At 33.5% G+C, this 25,640-nt stretch overlaps 1 protein-coding gene across 2 annotated transcripts; it reads right to left on the bottom strand.

Moving 5' to 3' along the window:
• Positions 1 to 90: 90 nt before the first annotated feature.
• On the bottom strand, positions 91 to 25,423 carry LOC150099724 (protein O-linked-mannose beta-1,4-N-acetylglucosaminyltransferase 2-like). 2 transcript variants are annotated; one of them, XM_090403875.1, is made up of 8 exons: positions 25,180 to 25,423; positions 5,912 to 6,480; positions 5,479 to 5,541; positions 4,957 to 5,046; positions 4,714 to 4,841; positions 4,462 to 4,567; positions 2,932 to 3,042; positions 91 to 2,297 (listed from the first exon to the last, which is right to left on the bottom strand). In XM_090403875.1, the coding sequence occupies exons 2-8, from the start codon at positions 6,410 to 6,412 to the stop codon at positions 2,091 to 2,093; spliced, it is 1,206 nt and encodes a 401-aa protein (XP_090260001.1). In that variant the 5' UTR covers positions 6,413 to 6,480; positions 25,180 to 25,423; the 3' UTR covers positions 91 to 2,090. The 2 variants fall into 2 exon arrangements, with proteins under 2 accessions (XP_090260001.1, XP_090260002.1); XM_090403876.1 differs by lacking the exon at positions 25,180 to 25,423 and adding an exon at positions 6,628 to 6,735.
• Between the last annotated feature and the right edge of the window lie 217 nt (positions 25,424 to 25,640).

Genomic DNA, 25,640 nt, shown 5'->3' with positions numbered 1-25,640 from the left:
TTTTATAAAATAAGATTGGTCATGTAAGCTAATAACCATTTGTGAATTTCATTTGAATGTTTAATTTATATTTAAGAAACTACACAAAGCTAAGCATAAAATATAATTTTATTTTAAAAGGCATTGCTATCAGATACAATTGATTCACTTAACAATATACAAAAGTAAATTTATACAAATATAAATACAATAAAATAGTTAAGGCACTTTTTAAGACAACACAAGTTTAACACAGACCACAACCTTCCTTGGAATGTCTCTCTTAAGGCATTTCAAAAGCATTTTATATTATATTACATCACACCTTATTTAGATGGGCAGACTTTAACAGTTTTAAAATAACACATTTAAACGTTTTATTAATGAGTTGTGAACAGTTTGATTTACGATACTGATTTGTGTACCCTTTCCTAAACATTCATACAAGCTACAGGAAAGTCTCAAATCAAATGCTAACAAAGTTTTAATCGGCATTTTATAAAAATAATGCTCTGAAAAAAGTTTCAGGGTTAAAGACAACATAGATTCAACTTCTACTCATTTGATATCTTGCAGGTTTTTTTTTTTTTTTTTGATATCTCAAAAGACCAAAAACACTATTCTATGAAATGTATTACAACAGTATTTGGTGTAAAGAGAGTAACATAATTTCAGTATTTGAAATACCTAAAAGCAAATTATGGAAATTTAATAAAAACATAAGTATTAATAAAAAAAAAATAATAAAAAAACAGTCCAGCTGTATCAACCACTCTTCAAAAATATGCAAAATACTTCTAAATATTCAAGATAAATAACAGTTTAACATTCACACATTTTACAAACAGTAATAAAATGAATATAGACAATATTGTTAGGCCAAAAACTGGCTCATTTTACTCAACAGGAGCAGAATAAAAAAAAAAAAAAAAAGGGGTGTGTATATCATTTTTTAACTTACTGTTTGTACAAATTTGAAAACTTTCTACTCAAAGTCAAGGGCAAAAACATGTCAACGAGATTTTGATCAGACAGTACAAGCTCAAGTTATCCCTTAATTTTTTTAACCATAACAGCCATCAAAATGGCAAATTAACAGATATCTTAGCAACCTTCTAATTATATATATTCAAAAACTTAAGTTACAAAAATGCTAAAAAAATAACAATAAAAAACTAGACAGTGCCTTTTGTTTATGGCTTTAGTAGATTCTTAAGTTTAAGCAAGAGTGTATGTATGCTGTATGACAATACTAGAGCTTTTGTGCGTCTTCAAACGGTACAAGTAAAAAATGGCATCAGTTAAATTTAAAAAAAACATATGTACATCACTCTTGACTTAATGCTTTAAGAATAATTTTTTTTCCATACTACTGTAAAACTTAAATTTTACAATAACTGTCTATTTCTATTAGCAAATTAACAGCTTTGATAAATAACACTGAGCATTTAAATATGTGCTATACTAAATCAAAACACTGAGTATAACAGGAAAGCCAAATAATTAAATTTTATAGTATAGTAAGAAAATTTTGTGCATTATTCATGCTCAGTGTTTCTTAAAAATTCATTATAGGATATATGTTAATTGTTTTGCCAAATCAATACATCCATGTATGCTATTAAGTACCATACTGAATGACACACTATGGCAATCTGAGTATTTCATATGCAATCCACAAAAAATAATTCAGATAACAAAAAAGTGCACAATACAACCTACACACATCATTTATATAAAAAAAAAAATGAATTTGACAACACATATTTTGTGCAGCGAGTTTCAGAACACATAGCCAAAGCAATAACTACTCCTTGTTTTTAACTGACTGAATGTTTATACATTTATGCAAATTTTAAAAAATAATCCAAATTAATAATTAGTTGGTCAAGACTTATTTAAGATAAACTGCCTTCCATGTTCTTAATGTCCCTACTGATTTTAAATGAAGAAAAAATAACATGTACAAAAGTGATCAAATAAATAATTCGCTATGAACAGGTATGCTTATAGAATAATAGTGAATTAAATTACACAGTTCCAAAAAAGAACTAAAATCTTCAACTATGAAGGTATGAGACCATTTTGCTTTAAAATGTTTAACAGAATAATCATGTCTCTCGCCTATGTTCTATATAAAGTTTTACAGCTTTTTTCACAATGCCAACAAATTCTTCCACTCTAACTTCTGTGTCGGATGCATTACTGAAGGGATCTTCTGGTGCAGGATGATTTAATTCTGAATGAGTATTGTGCCATTCTAAATAGGGTCCACGAGATCTAAGCATATTTGCAAATTCCTCTACATTAAGTTGGGCCTAATGGGGGAAAAAAAAAGTAAAAAATATATACATTAGAAATTATAATAATAATTTTTAAAATTCATAAAACAAATAAGACAGATTAATCTTAACTTATTTTTAGCTTAAATTTGTTTTATGTATCAATGAAGCATTCTGATTATGTTAGAAAATTCAAGACTGAATTCCTTTTAAAAAACACATTTGCTTATCTAATACAGAATTATTCTAAAACACAGATTATATATCTGCCTATTAGAATTTTTTTTCCTCTCCAAACCAAAAGGGTTTTAATCAGCTAGCTTCATTATTCTATTTGCTAAGATATACAACATCCCTTTATATTAATAAAGCTAAACTTATATATAAATGAAAAAAAAAGTAAAGTAGAATTTTGTTCTTTAGTTATGAAAGAGGACACAGGTTATGGCTTTTATTTTTTTTTAGTATGTTGCATTATTTGCTCCAGTTATACTGGATGATTTACAGTATAACTAGAGTAAACAATGGGCTATAGATATGAGTTTTTTTTTTTAAGAGTAAACATTTATCCAGGAAGAAAAAAAAAATTGAGTATTCAGTATAAAGTAATTCTAATTTATCAGTTAGCATAGGAAATATGAATGAACTATCACAAATAAACAATTCTTACCTTATAAGGAACCAACTGAACAGCAACACTTCCTTTAGGTAAGTATAAGGCATTTGCTAATCCAGCACCATTAACTCCAATCAGTACACTGTATTCCTGAACTTTTAAAATCTATAAAAAAAAAATAAAATTGTTAGACTAAGATATTTTTATTTGATTCCATATTATTATTAACATCATACTTTTTAAGTGCATATTTCTTCATAGATTACACCTAATTTTCTAAGTGGTATGGATTATTTGAAAAAGAAGAATATAAAACTTTCATTATTATATCATCATCAGCCCATGGAGTCAAGTGACCCATGTGAAATGTTCCACTATTACACAGAGAGAGAGGAAGAAGCTATTAATGAGCTTCTTGAAATTTTTGGGGGTATTCATTGGAAAAATCAGCATGTCATAGGCTATTCCAAAGAGCAGGAGGTAGATGAGATGAAGGAAGATAAGAAGTTGTTCAATGTTTGAAATTCAACTGTGTATGGATGCTAACCACTGGCTGCTCACGTTCTTAAAAGATTAGAAGAAACTGAAGGAATAGTAGCTGGTTCACTGGAAAAAAAAAATTATCCCCATAGATGTAAAAACATAATGCAGTGCAGGGCTATTGTAGCTCACTAAGCAATTAAGATAAATGTGTAAAACCACCAAAATTGTATCATTAAAAACACTATTTTTAATTTTTACATATTTTCTTGAATCAAAAATGGTAAAATAGTGCTTGCCTATGGGTAGCATATACTCTAACAAATAGTTCTGATGCAGAGAAAGAGCACCTATGACAAAGTGACTGGAGAAAGTCTATAAGTAAGATCAGCTATTTGATAGATTATAGCTCAGTCTATAATGACAATACCCTTTGGCTATAATGATTTCAATTTGAATCTGGTTTATAACATGGAAAACCATTATTAGAGTTTTTCATCTAAAGGTGAGTTAGCCAGTCTCATAAGTGAAATAGTTTTACTCCCAAAAACTCAATTTTTTCATTTCCCAAGACAGCAAACACTGGTCACAGATTACATGTGATTAAAAGCCATGGCAGACTATATAGATAAAACTAACTGCCTGTCAAAGGGTTAATTAGGTTTCTATGAAGCCAAGTTACTTGGTTGTGATAAGATAGTGAGCATAACATATTAAGGGGAAGATGAGATGATATAAAATTTACCATGTTTTGAAAAATACTAATAATTCTGCTTCACCAAAAAATACAATTCAAATCAGTACTTGGATTCAGTATATTTAATGCTGTGCATCATACAATCAGCAACATTAAATGCTTAATAATTAAACACAAAATAATTCTAGATCATTATTTCATTCTGTTTGGTTATAACTTTTGGAAGACTAATGTTGTGTCAGTAAGTGTCATTCATCTGAAAACTACACTTGAAATGAATGCCAGATTTGAATAAACTGAACCACAAATCTTTGTGGGATAGTTCAGAAAAGTATTATTTTTATTTATGCTACACATTAACCTGTGATTAATATCAATTAAAAATGCATAACAGTGATTATTCTTACCTGTTCTTCTACAGACATCTTAGAAAAATCTACAGCTTCCAGTGTAACAAATGGTGATACGCTTTTGATCAGTTTTTCTTCATTTAGTATCCTCCTCCTGCCTTCTCTGTAAGAAATTTAAAAGGAGAAGCAATTTAATAATTTTAATCAAAAATTGAATAATAAATTGGATATAAACTTATTGAAAAATCTGCTTTTTTAAAAGAATTAAAAATATTTATTTGTACTATATTTAGGGAATGCATTACATACCTGTGTATCAGTCCTATTTTGAGTTTTCCAATTTGCCTGATAGGACCATCACGGATTTTCAGAGCTTTTTTCACAAATGAAATGTAGGAATTTAACACAGAAGAATCGGAGTAATTCACTCGGGGAGTCTGTAGAATGGAAAAAAATATGCATTCATTTTAAACATGCACCACCAGAATAAACAATAATACTAAAAATTAAATTCACAATTTTAGCATTTCTCAATTAACAAGTACTACTCACCCCAAAGTATGCTTCCTTAAAGCACATTGTTTTATTAATGGCTGCAAGTCTTCTGTCTAATGGGAGAATTCGATGTTTTCCAGAAACAGTCTAATAAAAAAAGAGAGAAAATGAGTTAATTAAATTTATATACATACGCAATATAAAGCCTATAATAAACGAAATTCGAATACTTTAACTCAGATTGTTCAGTTACATGTTCTACGAATAGATAAACCAAGAATCATGCATAAATTTTTAAATTTTTGTTAAATATTTCTGTATTCTGCTTTTCGTTTTTACTAATTTTTAATCTGCACACTATTTGATGTTACGGCCTTAACAGGCTTGTGACCGGGAAAACTAGTAACATCAGACCCCAATAACAAAAATTTCTCTCATAAATAACACAAGAACAATTATCCACCGGGAATATGATGATGATAACTAATTATTAACAGTTATAACAAAATGTTTAAAATACTTGACTAGTATTACTTCTAAACGTCAAAGAAAAATAAATAAACCTATAGTAATACTCACTTGAAGCATTTGCATCCAGTAGCTCTGTGGGTCAATAAAGGCATCAGTTTCCCAATCTAAACCCTATAACAAATAAATACAATAATTCAAACAATGTTTGTTTTCCAATCAAATAAGTTATAAAGAAATATCACTGATAAGAATTTTAAAAAGTGGTCATAGCATTATTTAAAAAGTAACACTCTCTCAGATAGGAATTTTATTTGGGGGGGGGGGGTAAAGATTACATCATAGTTTTACAGACGACTATCTTATAAATTATAAAGTTTGTAAATCAAATTAAGTAATTTATAAATATAAACATTACATTTACAAATATTAAATGTATACTAAATTACATTATTACGTTTTAGAAGAGAACTACCAGACAGACTATGTAAAATATTACTTTGGATCACGTTAACAGTAATAAGGAATGGAAGTATAAACGTACCTCTCCTCTAGTAGCTTCCACTGCTGGAAGAAGAACGGTATCCTTATTAACAGCTGGAATCTTGTTACTTTGCTGATACAAAGCAGCATATAATGGGATGAGAGTATCGTAGTGTAGATGGAAGTAGTTGCTGCCGTGGTAATAGTACACAGTAAATAACTGTCCCCTAGTAAATGTCTGATCACAATTCATGTCGTTCACCCCGTTCTCGACACGCGGAGAAAATTTCCAAATATCTGTCGTTTTAAAGCACCTGTCCAAATCACTTAAACTGTCAGCATTAACTTTAATTGTTCCTTCACCAAGATTAAAAGCTACATTTGTTACTCGACAGTAACTAACAGGCCAGTGACCGGGAAAACTAGTAACATCAGACTCCAAACAAGGTCCACCTTCAATATCATTACACTGCGTTGCAGCAATAACAAAAATTTCTGTCATAAATAACACAAGAACAATTATCCATATTATATACATGGCAGGAATCACGCAGAAAGACATCTTGTAAATATCTTGAGGCGTATTCAACTAAAGTCGTTTGCTGTCATCCTTCCTGGCTCTGGTATTCACTGCAAATAAAAACAGCTTATAAACAAACATTTTCAACTAATAAACATGTTAAAACAAGGGTGTAATTTTATAATTTACTTCAAATATATCATTACGAACTATTAAGATTACATTTAAGTTAAAGGATTTCTACATCAATATCCCACCTGATAAAATTTTCCTAAAAACAGTATCTTCAACTGATATAGTTTAGCATACTGAACACTGGAATATAGCAAAATGATATAACCACTTTTCGGCCGAGAACGTTTCATACTAGTGGAAACAGCTGTGTTACCACCTCCCGCTGCCTCGCCAACCTCCGCTTTCCGCCACCTAGTTCATACTGACTACAATATACAGTACTCGCTTTATGCAGTTTTCCCCTTCCTCCTCCCCCTCTTCACCCAAGCCTGGGGATCCCGCACGCTAGTTCTCGTGAGAACCACTTACTTGTTAGGGAGCGCACGTGCTCAGGCACGCACGTACACGTGCCTCTAGCAGTTTCCCACGGATCCAGGTTAGCTTTCACGTAGCCTCTATTGAATGGAGTACAATCACACTGCCAATAGCATCTCCGTAGAATGCACCCAGTTAATAAATCAGTAAATTAAAACGAAATGGTAGTAGTTACCGATGTGATATAAAAAAAATTAAATACGAAGACATGACCATCCCGTTATTCATTTGCAAAAAAGTTCACCTCAATTACAAAATACATAAGAAATTGGTATATAGAAATACTGCTATTTGAAGATAAAGGGCAAGTCTTACAAGATATAATATTCCTCACAAGCTAGAATAATAATCGACTCACTAACAACACTAAAATTCACCGCTGGCCTGGTTGGTGTGAATGACATCGCCTCTCTCTCCCACCCACAGGTTTGTGGACTAGAAATCACTGTATATACATGTCGACGGTGAATGAATTTTCGAGATAGTAGTTGATTTTTGTCGCCCAGTGTGAAACTATCATCACTTACTGGAGGTCTAAAGTCGTGTGTGTGTGTGTGTGGGGGGGGGGTAGCATTGTGTTTGATTAATAATTCCCTCAGTCATCCACAGTACTTAATGTACAAATAGGTTTACAATCTTCCATCATTTGTACCAAAAATGTAAAAAAAAGTGCAGGGAAAACAAATGTTCTTAGCCGGATTCGAAGCTACATAGTTTTCGATTATTTGCCAAGAACTTTAATTTTTATTTGCTCATAATTAACTTTAGTACAAACGCCAAAAGTGATTATAGGTCAAATTCGTATGAAGAAATGGAAAATAAAACTTCTTAATAAAATATATTAAAACTTAATATATTTTAACACTATTAAAATATATTAAAACATCTTTCAACAAGTTATAAAATGATTCTACAGTTATCAGAATCCTTGGCAAGTAAATCATGTCAAGTGTCAGTATTTTATTCAAACGAAAGTTATTCTGCTGATATACATAAACAAGAACTTGCACGCATTATTATTGCAATATAATATTAATTCCACTAACAAAATTCTGGTCCACTGTCGTACAATTTGAGCGATTACGTTTCAACAATATATATATATATATATATATATATATATATATATATATATATTTTTTTTTTTTTTTTTTTTTTTTTTTTTTAATACGGAGAATTGTGATATGCAACAGCTGATACTCAAATTACATATATTCCAAAAGAACTAAATAATTAAATAAAACTTTACCTCAATAAATAGTGAAGCGGTAAGCCATATGTAGGCCTCTTCTAACTCGGAACATTTAACAATTAATACAAGGTTGGTATATCTCTGCAACTTGAAGCAGCTCCGAGTTAACCGCATGCAATAACCGTATTCACCTAGGTGATACTGACGGAAGTACGGCGACCTCCAATTGTTATATAGGCGAGACTGCGGTGGGAATTTTTATTGGCTACTGGAGATAACGTCCATTGGCTGTCAGACTTCTATTCAAACTACAAGAGCGGAAGTCAGTGAGTTTTTTTTTTTTCTTTTTTGGACCGACTTATCGAAATCTATGAGAATTACAGAACTTGGGTGTGGGAAAGGAGAGACTACCGCCACAACCATCTGCGTCGCCTTTCCCACACTGCCACCGATCCCACGCCTGGACCGTCTGCAGCAAGCGTGTCACACAGTGGGTCCCGCCACTGCAGCACGCGTACAAAAACCTTTCCCACGATCTCCACACTCTACAATGTCTACATAATAACTCGTAATCTCGGTGTCGCTCCACGGCATTCTAACGCAGTATGGGAAAACAAGCCGTTGCCATGGTTACCAACCGAAGCCAGTGTCAAGGGCACAGGCGCAACTGTTTTACACGATAAATAGCAACAATCGAAACATGTGAACCAAAGGGCGTGGAAGAGTCGAGGGACTCAGTTTCCCCCAACTGTTATACTGTAACAAATTAACTCTTACTGAATGTATTTAGGTAACCACAAAAACTTCTCAATGAGAAAAAGCCTGCAGTAGCAACTTGTAAAAAAAGAGGAGAATATATCGCATCCAGTTTTTTTTATTTTTATTTATTTAAATGCATTCTGTTTGTCAATTTTATAAAGTATGGGATCTTTTCTTTATTACATAAAGTATATTATACTCATAAACAGCAATATGACAGTTTTCAAGATGTCATTGTTTTTAACAGTACTCTCAAACATCGACTCTCTCTCTCAATAAATGTTAGAAGCTCCAAAACTTTATAATTTTATGACAGTCCCACCCACTAAACATTTGTAAACACGTAACACTAATCCTTCAAATATGGAGGGAGGGTTAGAATGAGAAATGTCAAATATATCCTACTCTAGAGAATAACCATGATAAATTTTTCCAGCCAATTTTTATTCAATAAGTATTGGAGATGAAACTCAGCTATCTCCTAAACTTTCACTTCACATGTGCTCATTTCTACAGTGAATACGATTCGAACCCATAGCACTGGCCCACTCAGGAAGATATAACAGAAGTACACAAACTGTACCTATTTTACATTACTCACAAATGGAGGGAAAATAAGAAAAGAGGTGAAATAAAGTATCGTATCTGTCCACACACGGCACTGATCTACTATAAATCTTGTGATCTTTCGTGTGTGGGTCAGATATTAATAAAAATCTGCATTCCCAAATCGAATATACCTAAAACAAAAATGATATTAAAGAAACTGATATAATCACAAGAAAGAACATACGAGGATATAAGAACATAAGCTATCTTCATAACTGCTCATCCTCAAGATCTTCAATGACCAATGCATTAAACACTGGTCTACTTGCCATTCTCCAGTGAAACCAACAACCTCTTTAACATAAATACTACGAAATCACATGAAAAATATCTTATTCACCTTATCTTTAATAATAATAAGCAGATTTCCAAGGCAAGATCGTTTTTTTTTTTTGAGCTAACCTACACTCTTCCTGGGACAAACTCGATGATATCCATAGACTCCTTCTAATTTGGTGTCCTTTCCTGTTTAACACCACTTCTTACTTGTACAGCTGCTAAACCTCTACAAATCCCAAAGTAACCCAAATTTAGAAAAATGATTTTTATCATTTCATTGTGTTCCGTTTTTGCGTTTTCCATAGATAATTTCATGGGCGTTGTTGTTCTGAATTGGCTGCTTCTTAGCCTGCTAGAACACAAGCTGTTGGTCAATATCCATTTACAAAGATTTAAACCTACCGAACCAACCTCTCGTCCTTTTTCATTGAGGTAACCATTCCACCTACCTCTGACTTCTGGGGTAGTGTTCATTACATTATATTTCTCGAAGACTACGGTCTCCAGCCATTTACTTATTTTCTTTTTCCTTCTAAACGTGTGTTATCCGGTCTCATACGAAACTGAAAAGCTTCCAAAAAAAATTGGATTTTTTCATTCCGCAAAGCAGACAAACAGGTCAGAAGAAGAAGAACAACGCAGTTAAGAGAACATAACTCAATGGCTTCACAGCGATAACTTGCTTCGGCAGTAATTCAAAATGAAACCGCCTTCAGCTATTCAAGAAGTTCGTTTTTTCTTCCTCATGACTTGCCAACACCCACCCACCCACATACACACACATGTAAAGTGTTCTATTCAACTAGCAACGTTGACACACCAGAAACTTCAATTTATTAAATGAAACGATTTGCCTATGCTGAATAAAAATAATTCATCTCACCTCATTAAACATATAAAACAGGACAACAGAGGATGAATTTCCTCATCGTTTTGTTACCACATATGCAATTACAGTTATATGCTAAATACATTATAATAGCTTGCCAAGACTGTTAACCGCTACTAAGAAACTACTGCGACTTTCCTGACAGTGAAATTTAGAGGAGAGAGAGATGTTAAATTCCTCATTAATTAATTTTTAATATTTTTAATTAAATTTCATTTAAAATTTTTAACATATCCTATTGTTCATAATTTTGTAATTTTTAGAATTAAATATAAAGCTCACGTTTAAATTATAATATTATAATTAGCATTTAAAAATATTAAGATATAATATATCCAATTACACTTCAACTGTACTAATTAAACGTGCAGTAGAAAAAACTCTTTATTTGTTGAAATACTACGAACACAACATTATGGTCAACGGCATGATAGATCTGCGTAGTTCAGACCAGTTCTTAAATGACAAAACTTAATATAGCATATAAGCAATTCGGATACGCCAAGTACCCACCCTACCTGACGTCTGAACAAAGACAAGAACCTTCAAAGAACTTTTCATGAATCCGCACTATTTTTAAGGTTTTTACGATGCAGATGTTTTCAAAGCTATTCGCTACTTTTTATGTGTGCACTGATTTCCAAATGAAACTTTTTTTTTTTTTTAAAAAAAAAAGGCTAAAGAGAAGGATATTATTAGTAATTCCTTATTAAGTAATTAACGTACTACTACTACTTAACGATATCATTATCAGTAATTAAATCCTTAACTGCTTCCTTAACAACGAATAAATTAATAAGATTTTTATAACGCTTGTGATTTCACTGCTCCAGCTTGTATATCACAATTATTTGTGGATCTTCTTAAAAAGAGAAAAGAATCAATATTAGCATGAATATGACGCTATTATTCGCTATAGGTCATCATTAGAAGTTGAATAAACATTTAATTAGAAAGAATGCGAGGCCTAGATATTTTGCTACCAGGGTGAATGAGTGAAATTGGTTGCCTGCGGTTGTTGTTAGTTCTTCGTCAGTGAATTAGTTTAAGGTTATGATCGGTACTGTGTGATTACTGGTAGCTTCTGCCTCCCATAGTGAAATTCTGATTGGATAATAGATGGTATGATAGGTATATTTGTTATAAGTTACTTTGTTATGCTGTGGGCCTCCCGCGATGAGGGATCTTTTGACTCCATGAAGATACCCGTTAATAATAATCTACCACCTAGCATGTATGCCATAGTAGGATTCGAAATAGAAGTCTATTGGTTGCAAAAGCCACACTGTCCACTAGGTTGCCAGGCTGGTATTTAGAATTCCGATTTGACTTTTGAGATCAAGATAAAATAATTATTTTATGTGATAACTGATTTCTTAAAATTTCAAATAATCTGATAGTAAATAATTCGCACTGACATATTTACTTTATTTAATTACAGTCTATTTTTTTTTTTTTTTGCACGCTTTTAAAACATATAACCTCCCATTTTATCTAAATCACATAAGCAGAACGAAGGTCTGATTATTTTCAAGAACAGACAATCGAAGCTGGGCGTAGGAACACCAAATGGATTATCAATATTAGGAAGCAAATGCATCGCAAATGTTTATATATAATTGTCACTCACAATAAGCTTACCCTAAACTGCTTAGGAAAGGAGTCTTATAATACGTTTGATACCATATTAAATCATGTGCACCACATTAAATCATGATACCATATTAAATCATGTGCACTGATTTCCAAATCAAACTTTTTTTTTTTTTTTTTTTAAAAAAAAAGGCTAAAGAGAAGGATATTTATGTTTACAAGCCATTAAAGATTTGTAGAACATTAAAGATATGTGCAAACATGAAAATTTTAATAACTAAGCGAGAGCCTGGAAGGCTTCAATATAGAACTGACAATGTTGGGAAAACGAAAAAGAAATATAAAATAAACAGCGATAATTCAAGTACTTGCATATTTTATTATATTTATAATATACAGAAAACGGTTTAAGTACTTTGTTTCCTCTTGCACGCGCTCACTTATCTCAGTTAAAATCTAATAGTAACATAATGCACTAGTCTCCGATTCCATTTTCGATGCCTATTACCATGATGTCCTGGGCAAACTGTTCATCACTAATTTCAACAAGGTCTTCAGAAAAGAATTCCATGTGAGAATAACAGAAGTGAATCTTCGGCGACTTACTGGCTTCGCTCATGAGTTACTTTGTTATAAGGTGATCGACTGATAGCATATCCGAAGTACTTGATCACCCATAATACACACGACATGCACGAAAGGTCTACAACTTTAACGGAAAGAGAGAAAAGGATATTCACATATATTCTGTATAATTTGTCGATTCATGATTGTTTAAAAATCCTTCAAACAACAATTCTAGCAATTTTCAGATTTCATATTAGTGAGACTTTTTTTTCCCTAGCGAATTCTTCATTTTTCAAAATCCAACAAATATACCTTCTTGAGTTCCACTGTTGAAGGATTAAACGGCTCAGATTGTAAACGAGTTAAGGTTTCCATGGCTTGATATTTCCATACTTTTGTGTTTGGAGAATACCACGTGCAACATTTTTAAGAAATTACTATTGAATTACTAGTTTTGTATAAACATTTTTGTGTACTTCCTCATATTCAAAAACAAATAGAAAAAAAAAATCTTAGTGAATTCAGAAAACGTTGTTAATTAAGAAATCTCTCTGTGAATACCTTTTTCCTATTTGTTTTTAAAATTGAGGAAGTACACGACAATGTTATAAGAACTTGTAAGTAAATAATAATTTCTTTCAAAAAGGTTGCACGTGGTATGCACCCGACAAAAGAGCAAGTTCAGATTGTTGTTTTTATTATTATTATTATTATTATCATCATCATCATCTCGGGCTACTCCAGGGAGTCCTTAGACTCATCGAGGGAGGCCCTAAACATCATGTCCACACAACTATTCGACATTCTCACAGTATCTATCATACCTTGCCTTGAACTCGCTCACTGTCATAGCACCCACAACAGACTCTGGCAGCTTATTCCACTCATTCACCACTCTAAAAGTAAAGAACCCAGCTCTAACACCCCTGCTAACCACACTCTTGCCCAGCTTCCACAGATGTCCCCTAGTTCTCCCACCACCAGTCCTGATCTCAAAAATATCCTCTGAATTAACCCTATGGAATCCTTTTAGCAATTTGAATGTCTCAATCATATCTCCTCTTTTCCGCCTATCAACTAGTTTCTGCAACCCACAAATCTTCAACCTGTTCTCATATGGTTCATTCAATAGACCTACTATCATCTTAGTCACTCGCCTCTGGATCCTCTCCATCAAGAAGGAACTGTGGTGACCCAATCTGGGCACAGTAGTCGAGTGAGGTCTTATCAGGGCTCGGTACAGAGGTACAACAACTTGCTTGTCTCTGCTCGTCAAGGTATTTTTCAACAACCAAGTGAGTTGATGAGCTGATTTAGCTACTTCTGCAATGTGTCCCCTAAACTTCATCTCCCTATCCACCAACACTCCCAAGTCCCTGGCCTCATCAATCTCTTGGAGTACAGTTCCACCAATGTGGTATATTGCTGCTAATTTTTTCACCCCAAAATGCATAACCTTACATTTTGTCACATTAAATTGACATCCATTCTCCTTAGCCCAGACCTCCAATCTATTTAAGTCATCCTGCAAGACTTAGACATCTTCTGCATTCACTATCGCCCTACCCAACTTTGCATCATCAGCGAACAAATGAACTGTTCCACTTAGATCCTTCCCTAATATCGTTAATGAACAGATTAAACAGCAATGGTCCAAGAACAGAACCCTGCGGCACCCCACTAGTCACAGGCCGTCTTTTGGACTCCACTCCTGAATAAACCACTCTTTGATATCTCTCCATCAACCACCCACCTATCCATCTCACCAACCCTATATCCATTCCCATATGTTGTAGTTTACGGATTAGAATTCCATGTGGTATCCTGTCAAACGCTTTTGCCAGATCCAGCAGTATCACTGTAAGCCCATTTCCCTTATCCAGTTCTGCTGTCACCTTGTTATAAAACTTGAGCAAGTTACTGAGGCATGATCTACCCTTCACAAGCCATGCTGTCCCCTGCAGTATCTCATTTTCATCAATTCATTCCTGTATTTTTCCCTTGACTACTTTCTCCAAGACCTTGGCAACGACTCCTGATATGCTGATCGGTCGGTAATTTGCCACCATAGTCTTGGATCCTCCTTTATGCAGTGAAACTATTTTCCCCTTCTGTTCAATCTACTTTCTGTTAACTAAACTCATAAGAATGGCTAACAACTTCTTAAATGCTTTCATCTAATGACGATGAATTCCTATCCACTCTGTAAGTAAATATCTCATTATATCCATCAACATCACAGCCTTGCAATAGTCGAGTAGAGAGTTATCGATGATCTAAAAAAAGTGAGGCACTGGTCTTATGACAAATTCCAACTTTGGATATATATCAAATGATCATTTTTCCTATGACATCGAGATATACTAATTAAACAGATTCTTACGTGATCTTTTGATTGTCTCCAAATCACAGGCATTGGAAAAGTCATAGACCAACCTTTGCCGTGAATCCATTGAATCAAATTAACTTTATAAGTTGCAGCAGTATCTTGGTCCCAGTTATTTCACACCCAAAATTCAAATATGCCCTTCGGTGAGTTTTATAAGAATACACGCTTGTATTACAGCTCTTAATTTTTAAATGTGACAAAAACATATAAATAAAGAAATAATGAATTTAAAAAAATGAGAAATTCAAAAACTTCTGGTTCCAAATAAGAATCCTAACAAACCGAATTCGTTACGCTCTAACGTTAGAGTATTCCTGATGTAACAATAGGTATTCAGACCTGTTCTAACCATTTCGCTGACTATCTTGTAAGTCAGAACAGCTACAAAACCGACACTGATTTAAAATATTAGTATTACTGCTACCTACTGCATGATAAAATTATAAACTGCATTTTGATTCACAGAATCATTAAATTAATTTCAGTTGAAAAAAAAAATCCAATTTGTTGACCGTTATATGGTCAACAAACCTTACCAGAATTCAGGAGCGAATGCTGGTCTTGAAATTCACGCTTGCTTTTGTTATCATTCAGTGAGAAGTGTGACTGAAGTCTGATTAGCGGAATAATGAATTACTGACCATTTAAAACTATATATATAGAAATTTATGTACATTTAAAATCATACTAATACAACATTTATTTTAAAAATGATATTCTATTTTTTTTTCAATTTAACTACTTGAATACAAATTCTACCCTACAGTTCTTTATGAACTGGTCAATAACATCGTCATAAAAAGTTGGTTGTAACTTAATTTTCCCAAGCAACATGAACACTTGTAAAGGCTGGCTGAAGCTCACTGGCAAGAGCTATTTTAACTGCGTATGGGCTGTGTTTAAGACGACGTGAAGGGAGCGGAAATGGCTATGCGCGCGCATGAAATCACAGTGCTGTAGCGAGGACCTGGAAGCTCACACAACCGAGCAAGCCAAGGTAGCGTTGACTAGACGAGCAAGCATCGGTCTTCGATACAACGCACAGCTCAATTATTGCCGCGCAAGCTTAAGACGTCTTCTGTCTACAAAAAGAAAAGCCTAAATGGAATGCTTATAAATGCATGCATTTATTAACAAACAAATATTACTTTTCTCAAGTAATGAGCTTGGTCAGCAATCATGGAGAATTCGTCCCTGTCAGAATTAGATTAAGATGGATAAATCAGCTTTTAAAATTAATGGAACTTCCACTAGAGACTGTGATTAAAAAGATATTAAGGAGAAAAGAAACCAGTGGAGGAATAGTGTAAATAAGGTTAGAGGTTCTCCAGCCAAGAAGATATTGGAGTGTGTTTGAACTGTATTACAGTCCAATCATTAGAATCTGAAATTCTGCGATATATATGCCTTGAGATCTCAAAAGGAAAAAAAAAAGGGGGGGGGGGATGCACCAAAAAATTATGTTCTTTTTATGATAAAAGACAAAAAACAAAACGATAAAAAAAAAGATAAAAAGATCCACAGTTGATGATTCTGGCTCATCGTTTAGAACTTTATTTTGTAAAACACACTCAAATATATAATACCAATCCTCGACAAAACTTTGACTTCAGAAGTAGTAGAAATAATGTCTCCTGGAGTTGTATTATTATCATAAGTTGAATGCATATTAGTTCAAATTTTGAATCATCAGGTGATACAGATGAGGAAAAAAAACGTGTCAAATTATAGATAACATGCTGTTGTTGACAATAATTCCGATGTGACACACACATCTGAAAAAAAAAAACGTTTTAATAAGCCTATTCAAAAGAATTATAAGGCAGGAAATTTGAAGTACAGTATTACAACAAAGTGACAAACTGAACTACTTAAAAGTAAATTAAAATATTGAAATTAAAACTATACAAGTGAGTATAGAAACGAAACGAAATATTTTTTGTTTAAAAATATTATTTCATAACTATCTATTTCCCCGGCCCCTTTTCCCATAAACCCTTTCCCTTCCTCAAAAAAGCGCCCTTAAAAATAATAATATATGTATATATTATTTTTAAAAATACCCGGGTTTTTTCAAATTAATTCTCCCACTTTGCCTCAACCCCCCCCCCTTCCCTTTTAACCAGTGTCGTGACGAGGGCGTGGCGAAAGAGGAGCCCGGACACGGGCGCAAAACGCAAAAAAGTATAAAAAATAAAAATAAATAAATAGATATAAAAGTCTGCTATTTTATATTGTATTTTTAAATTTCGGAAATACGCTGCTTTAGACACACAAAATAGTAAGTATTTAACATATTGCATTTAGTAAAATTTAACTTGTTACATTTAGCCAGCAAAGATTGGTCGATTGGTAGAGCCTCTGCTACTAATGGCTCACGTAAAAAGTTAAGCAAGTTTGAGCGCGGTTAATCGTTCGATGCTGTTGGCACACTCTCCCTCGAAGAGTCTTTGGACTCCCTGGAGGCGTCAAATAACAATAATAACAATAATTTTTCAAACTTTTTGTCATTTTTGGGTTAGGGGCGCAAGTTAAACACTTGCCGCAGGCGCTTCATATCCTCGTTACTGTACTGCTTTTAACAGCAGAAGTATGCACATCGCAGAACGAAGGCAACCAAACAACAACATCCAAACAAGGTATGTGCATTTTTTCTTCCTCTGTTATTTTGCATATATTTGTCTCTAAAACACATCTGTAATGCCCTAACAATTCTTGAGTAAAAGCCAATGACTTTTAAAAAAAGGATCACTCCTAAACGAAAGCAGGCAAAAATAATAGTAAATGAAATATTTACTTATTCTATACCCTACCTAATCTCTTAATTTATATGCTACATATAATTTGTGAAATTTCTGCATATTTCCCAGTTTACAGAATAATTTATGTCAATGTTTAATTATATTTTATTATGAGAATGAACATTGATGTAAATGAATATATGAATAAAACATACGCATGTAAGCGTATGATTTATTCATGTTTATTATTCAAAATAAATATGAATATTTAAAATTAGATTAAAAATTAATTCCAAAGGAATGTTACCTAATTAATTTTGGTAGTATTTTATTAATGTCATTCCCAGTAATAAGTCATAAGCCTTAAGTAGTTAATGAAATACGTCTGCTTTTCTAAAGCTGAATTGAAGTATGGCAGCTTTTAAACTGTTAATAAGATTGTAAAAGTGGTCTTTGCAAAACTAATAGTCATCAATATATTAATAATTTTATAATTATATAAGAGTTATCTAAAATAATTCTTGTAATTAATAGCAATACGAATGCTGGTTAATTATCGCAAGTTATCACTATAGCTAGAAGTTTTGTAATTACTTGGATATTTCTGCCGCCAGAAGGTGCGCAGCATAGTGATGTACATTTATTAATTACGAAATATAATTGAATTGGAATTACATTAAAATACTTCCTTAAATATGAAATTATAAAAATAAAAAGCTTTAAAAAATTCATTTTTAAATTATGCCCTTTTATTTTTGAACTACATTGTATACTTCATTAAAATTTAATGTGAAGTATACAATGTTCCTCATCTCTCCTAGGGACATTTTGCTTGAAACCGCTAGGGAGGAAATTATGTGTGTGTTTTCCCATGCGTAATTTTTATGCCAACGCGTTAATCGCGCCGTGAGAATTTATTCCCCGCTCTCTTTTCCCGTTCTACTGAATGACGCCGAATTTTCCTATTTCAATAAGGCACTCATAGGTTGCAAGGGCAATCGCCTCTTTTGTCACCTAATACTATTTACAAATAAGTTAAATATTAACTTAGTCTATTAAATTAAGCACACGCAAAACGAATCGGAGAAACTAAGATGCAAACAATAATAATTATTATTTTCGTCAAAGTGACGAGTTTTTTCGACTCGATTATAATCGAGTATCAAATGCTCGTTGTTAAATCGATCCCGGGGGAGAGAGGGGACTGAGAATGTTAGTCATGATATAATAGGGGAGGTTGGGAAAGTGTTTTCACGGATAATTGAATCTTTCAGGTCACTGTATCGGCGTTCTGCACTTCGCAGTTCTTATGTAAATTATGTTACTTCGAACGATTCTTTTATGAACATCCCCCCCCCCTCCCCTTCCACACACATCTCTAGCATATGATAACACTAATAAGTCTTGGCGCGACTTTACATGCACTGTAATAACTTTTCTGTATTTCTACATACAAACACTGAAGAATTTTAAATAAATCCACAAAATTAGATTTTCTTTCACCTCACACGGCCGTCCTAAGAGCACAGGCGCCTCCTTTTCCATCAATGGTAAAATTTACTTTGAAACTTAATATATATATATATATAACTTATCCCACTCACGATACTAATGAACTATATGTTTACAACCGTTTGTGAGTAGGAATCACAAAAAATCTCCTGCATTTTTATGTTAAGTGAAGAAATTATTTTTATTGAATAAATAAACATTTTCAAAAAAAAAATTATATATATATATATAGAAAGTTTTTTTACCTCGGGTATAATATATGTTAAAGATACCAAACATCCATGCCCACAGCGGGATTCAGACCTGCAACCTGTTCGTTGGAGAGCAGATGCGTTACACCACTCAGACAGCCAGGACGAACATATTCAGTTATATATCATACGCGACGCTACTACTTAATTAATAATGATATGCACAAAGCATGAAAATCCAGTAGTATCGAGGATTTACTTATTATTATTATTGCATGAGCAACTTTGTGTAGTCCGTAGACTCATCGCGAGAGGTCCACTAACATTTCACCAAACACTAACCATCATTCGCACAATATCTGTCATACTTTGCTTTAAACTCATTCACAAAGTATTCATGACAACTCATGGTCAGTTATGAGTGCCAGTCAGTTTCAAACTTTCAGTGCTAATTAGTTTCCAGGGATGATTCCAGTTCTCTATATTAGTCATCTATTGAAAATTTTTCTCTGTATCAATCCTGCAAAAACCCTTTAAGTAACTTATGTTTCTATAATCTCCCTTCCTTTAGGTCTATTAATCAATTTCTGTAACCTAGAAATCTTCAATTCATCCTTATAAGTCGGTCCTTAGCATTCCATAGACCTATGGAATCTTTGTCACTCACCTTGGAATCCTCCTCTCCAGTTCTTCAAGAAACCCAGATGACCAGATCTGTGTACAACAGTCCATATGGATCCACATCAATGCCTTAAAAAGATGTATAATACTATTTAAATTAAGGGGATATTAAATCTCACATTGTTTCAAAACCGAATAAGAAACTCAACTCAAAGATCGGAATCAAAGAGTTTCATGCCGATTATAGTAAACTATAAAAATATCGGCGAATATTAGCGTAAGCCAAACACGTAGTCCACCTCTTTGCAAAGGTGGGGAAAGTTCTGATCACTATTATTGGTATTTCCCATAATGTAAAAACCCATCTCCTAGGAGATGTATGATGTTATACATTATGGTGGAAGGTCACTACCCACCCAGACCGGTTTCGACCTTTATTGAGGTCTCATCAGTGAGTAGGTAGACTAAATTAATACCAAGCGTATAGCGAAAAGAACTTATATACTCTGCTATACGAGTTATCAAAAAGGTGCACCCATTAAATTACTTAAATATAAAGAGCCAATAGATTTCATTTCGGCGATCTGTATATAAGTTCTTTTCGCTATACCCTTGGTATTAATTTGGTCTACCTACTCACTGATGAGACCTCAATAAAGATCGAAACCGGTCTGGGTAGTGACCCTCCACCATAATGTATAACATCATACATCTCCTAGGAGACGGGTTTTTACATTATGGGAAATACCAAGAATAGTGATCAGAACTTTCTCCACCTTCGCAACGAGTTGCCCTAGCGTTGAACTACGTGCTTTGGCTTACGCTAGTATTCTCCGATATTTTTATAGTTTACTATATTCGGCATGAAACTCTTTGATTCCGATTTCTGAGTTTCTTATTCGGTTAAACAATGTGGGATTTAATATCCCCTTAATTTAAATAATGTTACATCGCCAAAATGAAGCCTATTGGCTCTTTATCTTTATATTTATGTATAATATTATCTTTTTAAGACTTTGATATGATAACATCTCTGAACTTCAACTCACAGTCCACCAGCATCCCTATATCCCTAACCTCATTAATTTCCTGTAGTCCAGTTCCATTAATGTACACAACTGGTAATCGTTTCTCCCTTGCCCATATTGTCAGTCTATTTAAATCATCCTGCAAAATTTCTACATCATCCTTATTAACTATTTATGCAGTTTCACGTCATCAGCAAAGAACTGAACATTTCCTCTGAGATCATTTCCGTTATCACTAATGTATAAGCTAAACGTACAAGTTAAATAGAACTCAGGAAATGGCACTACTCTTCCACAAACTACCATCTGTTGTCTATCATTCAGCCATTATCTTATTCATGCCACCAGCTTCATATCCAAACGAATTTGTTTCGTTAGAGTTTCATGTAAAATCCAGCAGTATCACTGTGCAGCCATTCTCCTATCCAAGTCAGCTGCCACTTTAGTATAAAAAAAAAGTGAGTAAGTTACTGAGATAATGACATACACTTCATAAAACCATGTCCCCTCCCCTTACAGTATATTCTATCCATCTATCTACCCATTCCTGAATTATGCCCTTAACTAACTTCCCCAATACTACCTCGACCACCACCTAATGAGATGATAGTTGGTCGATAATTTGCAGCCTCTAATTTGGAACCTCCTTTATGCAGAGGAATTTTCCCCCTTTTTTTTCACCCCCTTGGGACTCTGCCACCATCTCATGATCGTAAACGCTAACACTTAAATTGTAGTCCAAAACAGTATGGATTCTGCAGTCGATTTTTCTTAGATATATGGAATTTTCTTGATTTTGGAACTGTCTCTGGCTTGCTCAGCCAGTTTCCTCTTGCTCTGATTTTGCCTTACTTAACCATACTGGTCACGTCTGGCCTGTGTGCTTTATACTGCTCATGAGCATCATTAATTTCTACTTGATTTTTTCTCCTGGATCTATGTATGCAGTCTACTACCTCCTTCGAACACATCTTACCCATTTTTCCATGTAGTATTAATTAACCTGCGGTTTCTTGTTCAATGACTGTTCCAAACATTCTTCTAATTTTGTCGCAATTACTAGCTCTGTAATTACATAATATAACCCTCTTAACTGAAAATTCCGTATTACGCTATTCCAAGGACAAAACCACATGATCGTTCGCACTAACTGGCTGTAATATGACCATCTTGGTTAGAGACAAATCCTCTGACAATCACAAGCTCTAGCACTCTCAGTCCTCTAATACCTTTCATCATATGCTCTCGAGTACTTATTCCTTACTAGCTGCATAAGTTTCCTTCCCCTGACTATAACAGAAGTCTTCCATAATAATAATAATCATAATTATTACTGGTCTTTCATTTATTGAACTTATTTGCTGATGCATACTACCATCATCTTTGCATTCTCTAGCCTAGAGCAATAACCACCGAATATATTTTGTCCCCTTTGCCTCTATCTCACACAAGATAGCTTCAAATGCGGTGTCTTCCACCTCTTTGACCTCCTATTGAACTACATCCCTACTCGATTTTTTGATTGCAGCTCATCTGCTGTCATCAGCTATCCCAATAACTCATAAAAGATGAGTCATGTTTCGCAAGTGCCAATAACTTTTGGCCAAGAAGAACTAACCTAGCCCCCAAACTCTTCCCTCTTGTTCCGAATGCTTCTGGCATTAGTGTTGAAGCTTAGTAGTCTTCTTGACGTATAATTACTTTGTATGACTATCCCATTCCGATTTGTTATTTGCTTCATTGGTGCCTTCGCGCACACGCGCGAAGGCTCTAATTTCCTTAAATTTGCAACTCTAATCTCAACTCCATCAATCTCAATTCAGAAGCACTTTTTCCTAATACCAAATCCATTCAAGTGCAAACCATCAGTCATGTACAGGTTCTTTCGTCCATCGAACTCGCTCTACACATCAATAAACTGCATATCATTCTTCCTCCACAACTACGCATCGACTCATTTGCAATCATGGCCCTTGTCAATTCGCCTCTCATAATATCGTAACAACAGACTCATATCCCCCCCTCTCTTCTTTTGCTATTTCTAGTAATTCTTTCATACCATACTTGTCACCTTTCAGATCATTTGTACCCACTAAACCAATCAACTCGTTACTTTACCGTTCTGCATTCTAATAGCCTCACTAACATCATTAATCTTCGCACCTGGGAAGCACGATTCTCCCACTTTCATCAAGTACTCTCTTATCCTTTTGCTCAGAAAGAATGGAACTGTAGAATATGAATTATTTTCGTATTGTGTAAAATGTCTATATAACTATAATTTATGGTCATAATAACACTTACAAATCATACGCAACCAATTAAAATAAGTTTAATTCGCATTTCTACTACTATATATTTTTAGCTCAATAGTATACAACCTAACTAAAATTATTTTGATCCACATTTCTAACACTAAACGTATTAGATGTATTATGGATTATAAAACTATACATACAATACTATATTATTTAGTCTTTAATAGTAAGATACAGGAAAATACGAGGCATTTTCCTTGTAAGAAGATAGACTTTTTGCCTCTTCGCCAACGGTAAGCTAATACTGTTAATATTTTGCCTCCCCCCCTTTTTTTTTTCTTCAAGGCTTCCGCACAAAATGCCTGTGAAAGTTATTAGAATAAGTAGTATGTACGATTTCAATGAACGTATGCGAATTTAAAATATTTTTAACCGTTCATTAAAAAAAAAAAACTTCAAAACAAATTAGAATGCAAATTACCAGTGTACAGTGCCGACATTAAAAATAGCAAAGCTGAGAAAACTAGACACAGGAACATATACAGAACTTGCAAAAGAAAACAAAACCAAGGCCGCTTAGAATGACTCAAGTATTCAAGCTCTGAAATATTCACCAAGTTTTTAAGAAATGGATAAGTAAGATTGGTTTGGGGAACAGATACCCATATAACTGCAAAACGTTCTTTTTCTTTCGCTCGATTATTTTCCCTTCCTTCCAAATTAAAAAGTCAATTTTTATAGCTGTTCAGTCTTAAAATACATCTCGAATTATAGTTTACATTCAGGCTTGATATGTTCTAAAAAGTATTAAAATTATATAGTAAATGTTGACCTTAATATTTACAAAACATAATAATAAATAAATTAATTAAAAACATAATATAAAGAAGTGTGAAAAAAAAAAACGCTCATAAATAATGCAAAAGAAGCCAGTCACCGAATGCATCGTATACGTCACCCACGTTTAAATGTCAAAGTGCTCAGCAGAGATTGATAAGGGGAACTTATTTATAACTTACTAATGATCTCTGCTTTCGTGTCTACGACCTACTTCTTTTGAAAATGTACTCCTTCCCAAGAAACGCATGCAAAGTGAATATATGTAATATAGAGATGTACTTCATGTGATCTTTGTACTTGGGACTGAAGCGCAGGAATTCCACATAAATCCCTTTCTTCCTGGTGCTAACCCAACAGGTGATATGCTTTAGTGGTACACTGACAATCATGTTCTTCATTTAATTACTTTAATTAATTATTTGAATACTTTGAAATGCTTTTTTTTTCGTGTTAAACATATAACGAAATGGTTTGACAAAAATATTAACTTTTAGTTATTAAAAAAAACTCATTACATATAGAGACAATATGCCTCAAAATGTTCTCTCTCTCTATAGTGTGAAAGTGTGTATGTGAGAGAGAGAGAGACGGGAAATTTATAGAGCAGGAAACAAATAAAAAAATCCCACTCACGGCATTTCGTTTGCGTGTGTGGAAGCATACTTTTTAGAGAATTTAGACAATAAATTACTGCAGAATAACAAAAATTATTCTGCAGTAATTTCGGTGTATTATTTTTAAATTATTGGTACTAATTTGTAAGAACATACAATCTTAAAATCTTTCACTTACCTTTTCGTAATCTTTCTGCAAGAATTATTATTGAATAACGTTTACACAGATGTCAACGTTTATTCATCTTCAAGATGACAAGTTCACAAAACCTGTAATTTGTAGGGAGAAAAATGCAAATAAAATAGAGAAACTCCGTACAGCACAACACTTCACTAACTGCGTCTAACCGATATTATAACGGAAGCCATGTTGCTTCTCTTGACACAAAACAACCACTGCCACTTCAGGCTCAAGACATCGAACCACCTTCGAGCTTAGTATATTCCCTTGAAGTGAACACAGTTATAACCCTGTGTCGGCACTCAGAGTGTTATGGATGACGAAGCAGGTAGCATTGCGCATTGACCGAGCACACCGCCATCTAGTATTTAGATTTGTTATTAAAACAAATCATTACAAGATATTATATATGGTACTCTTTTTTTTTTCTTTTTTTTCAGACTGGCTGTACTTTTTGT

The sequence above is a fragment of the Typopeltis vanoorti genome, chromosome 14 (genome assembly GCF_054136105.1).
Source record: "Typopeltis vanoorti isolate ZY-2024b chromosome 14, IOZ_Tvanoo_1.0, whole genome shotgun sequence".
NCBI lineage: Eukaryota > Metazoa > Arthropoda > Arachnida > Uropygi > Thelyphonidae > Typopeltis > Typopeltis vanoorti.
The sequence above is the reverse complement of the archived record's forward strand: the minus strand, read 5'-3'. Positions and strand labels throughout refer to the sequence as shown.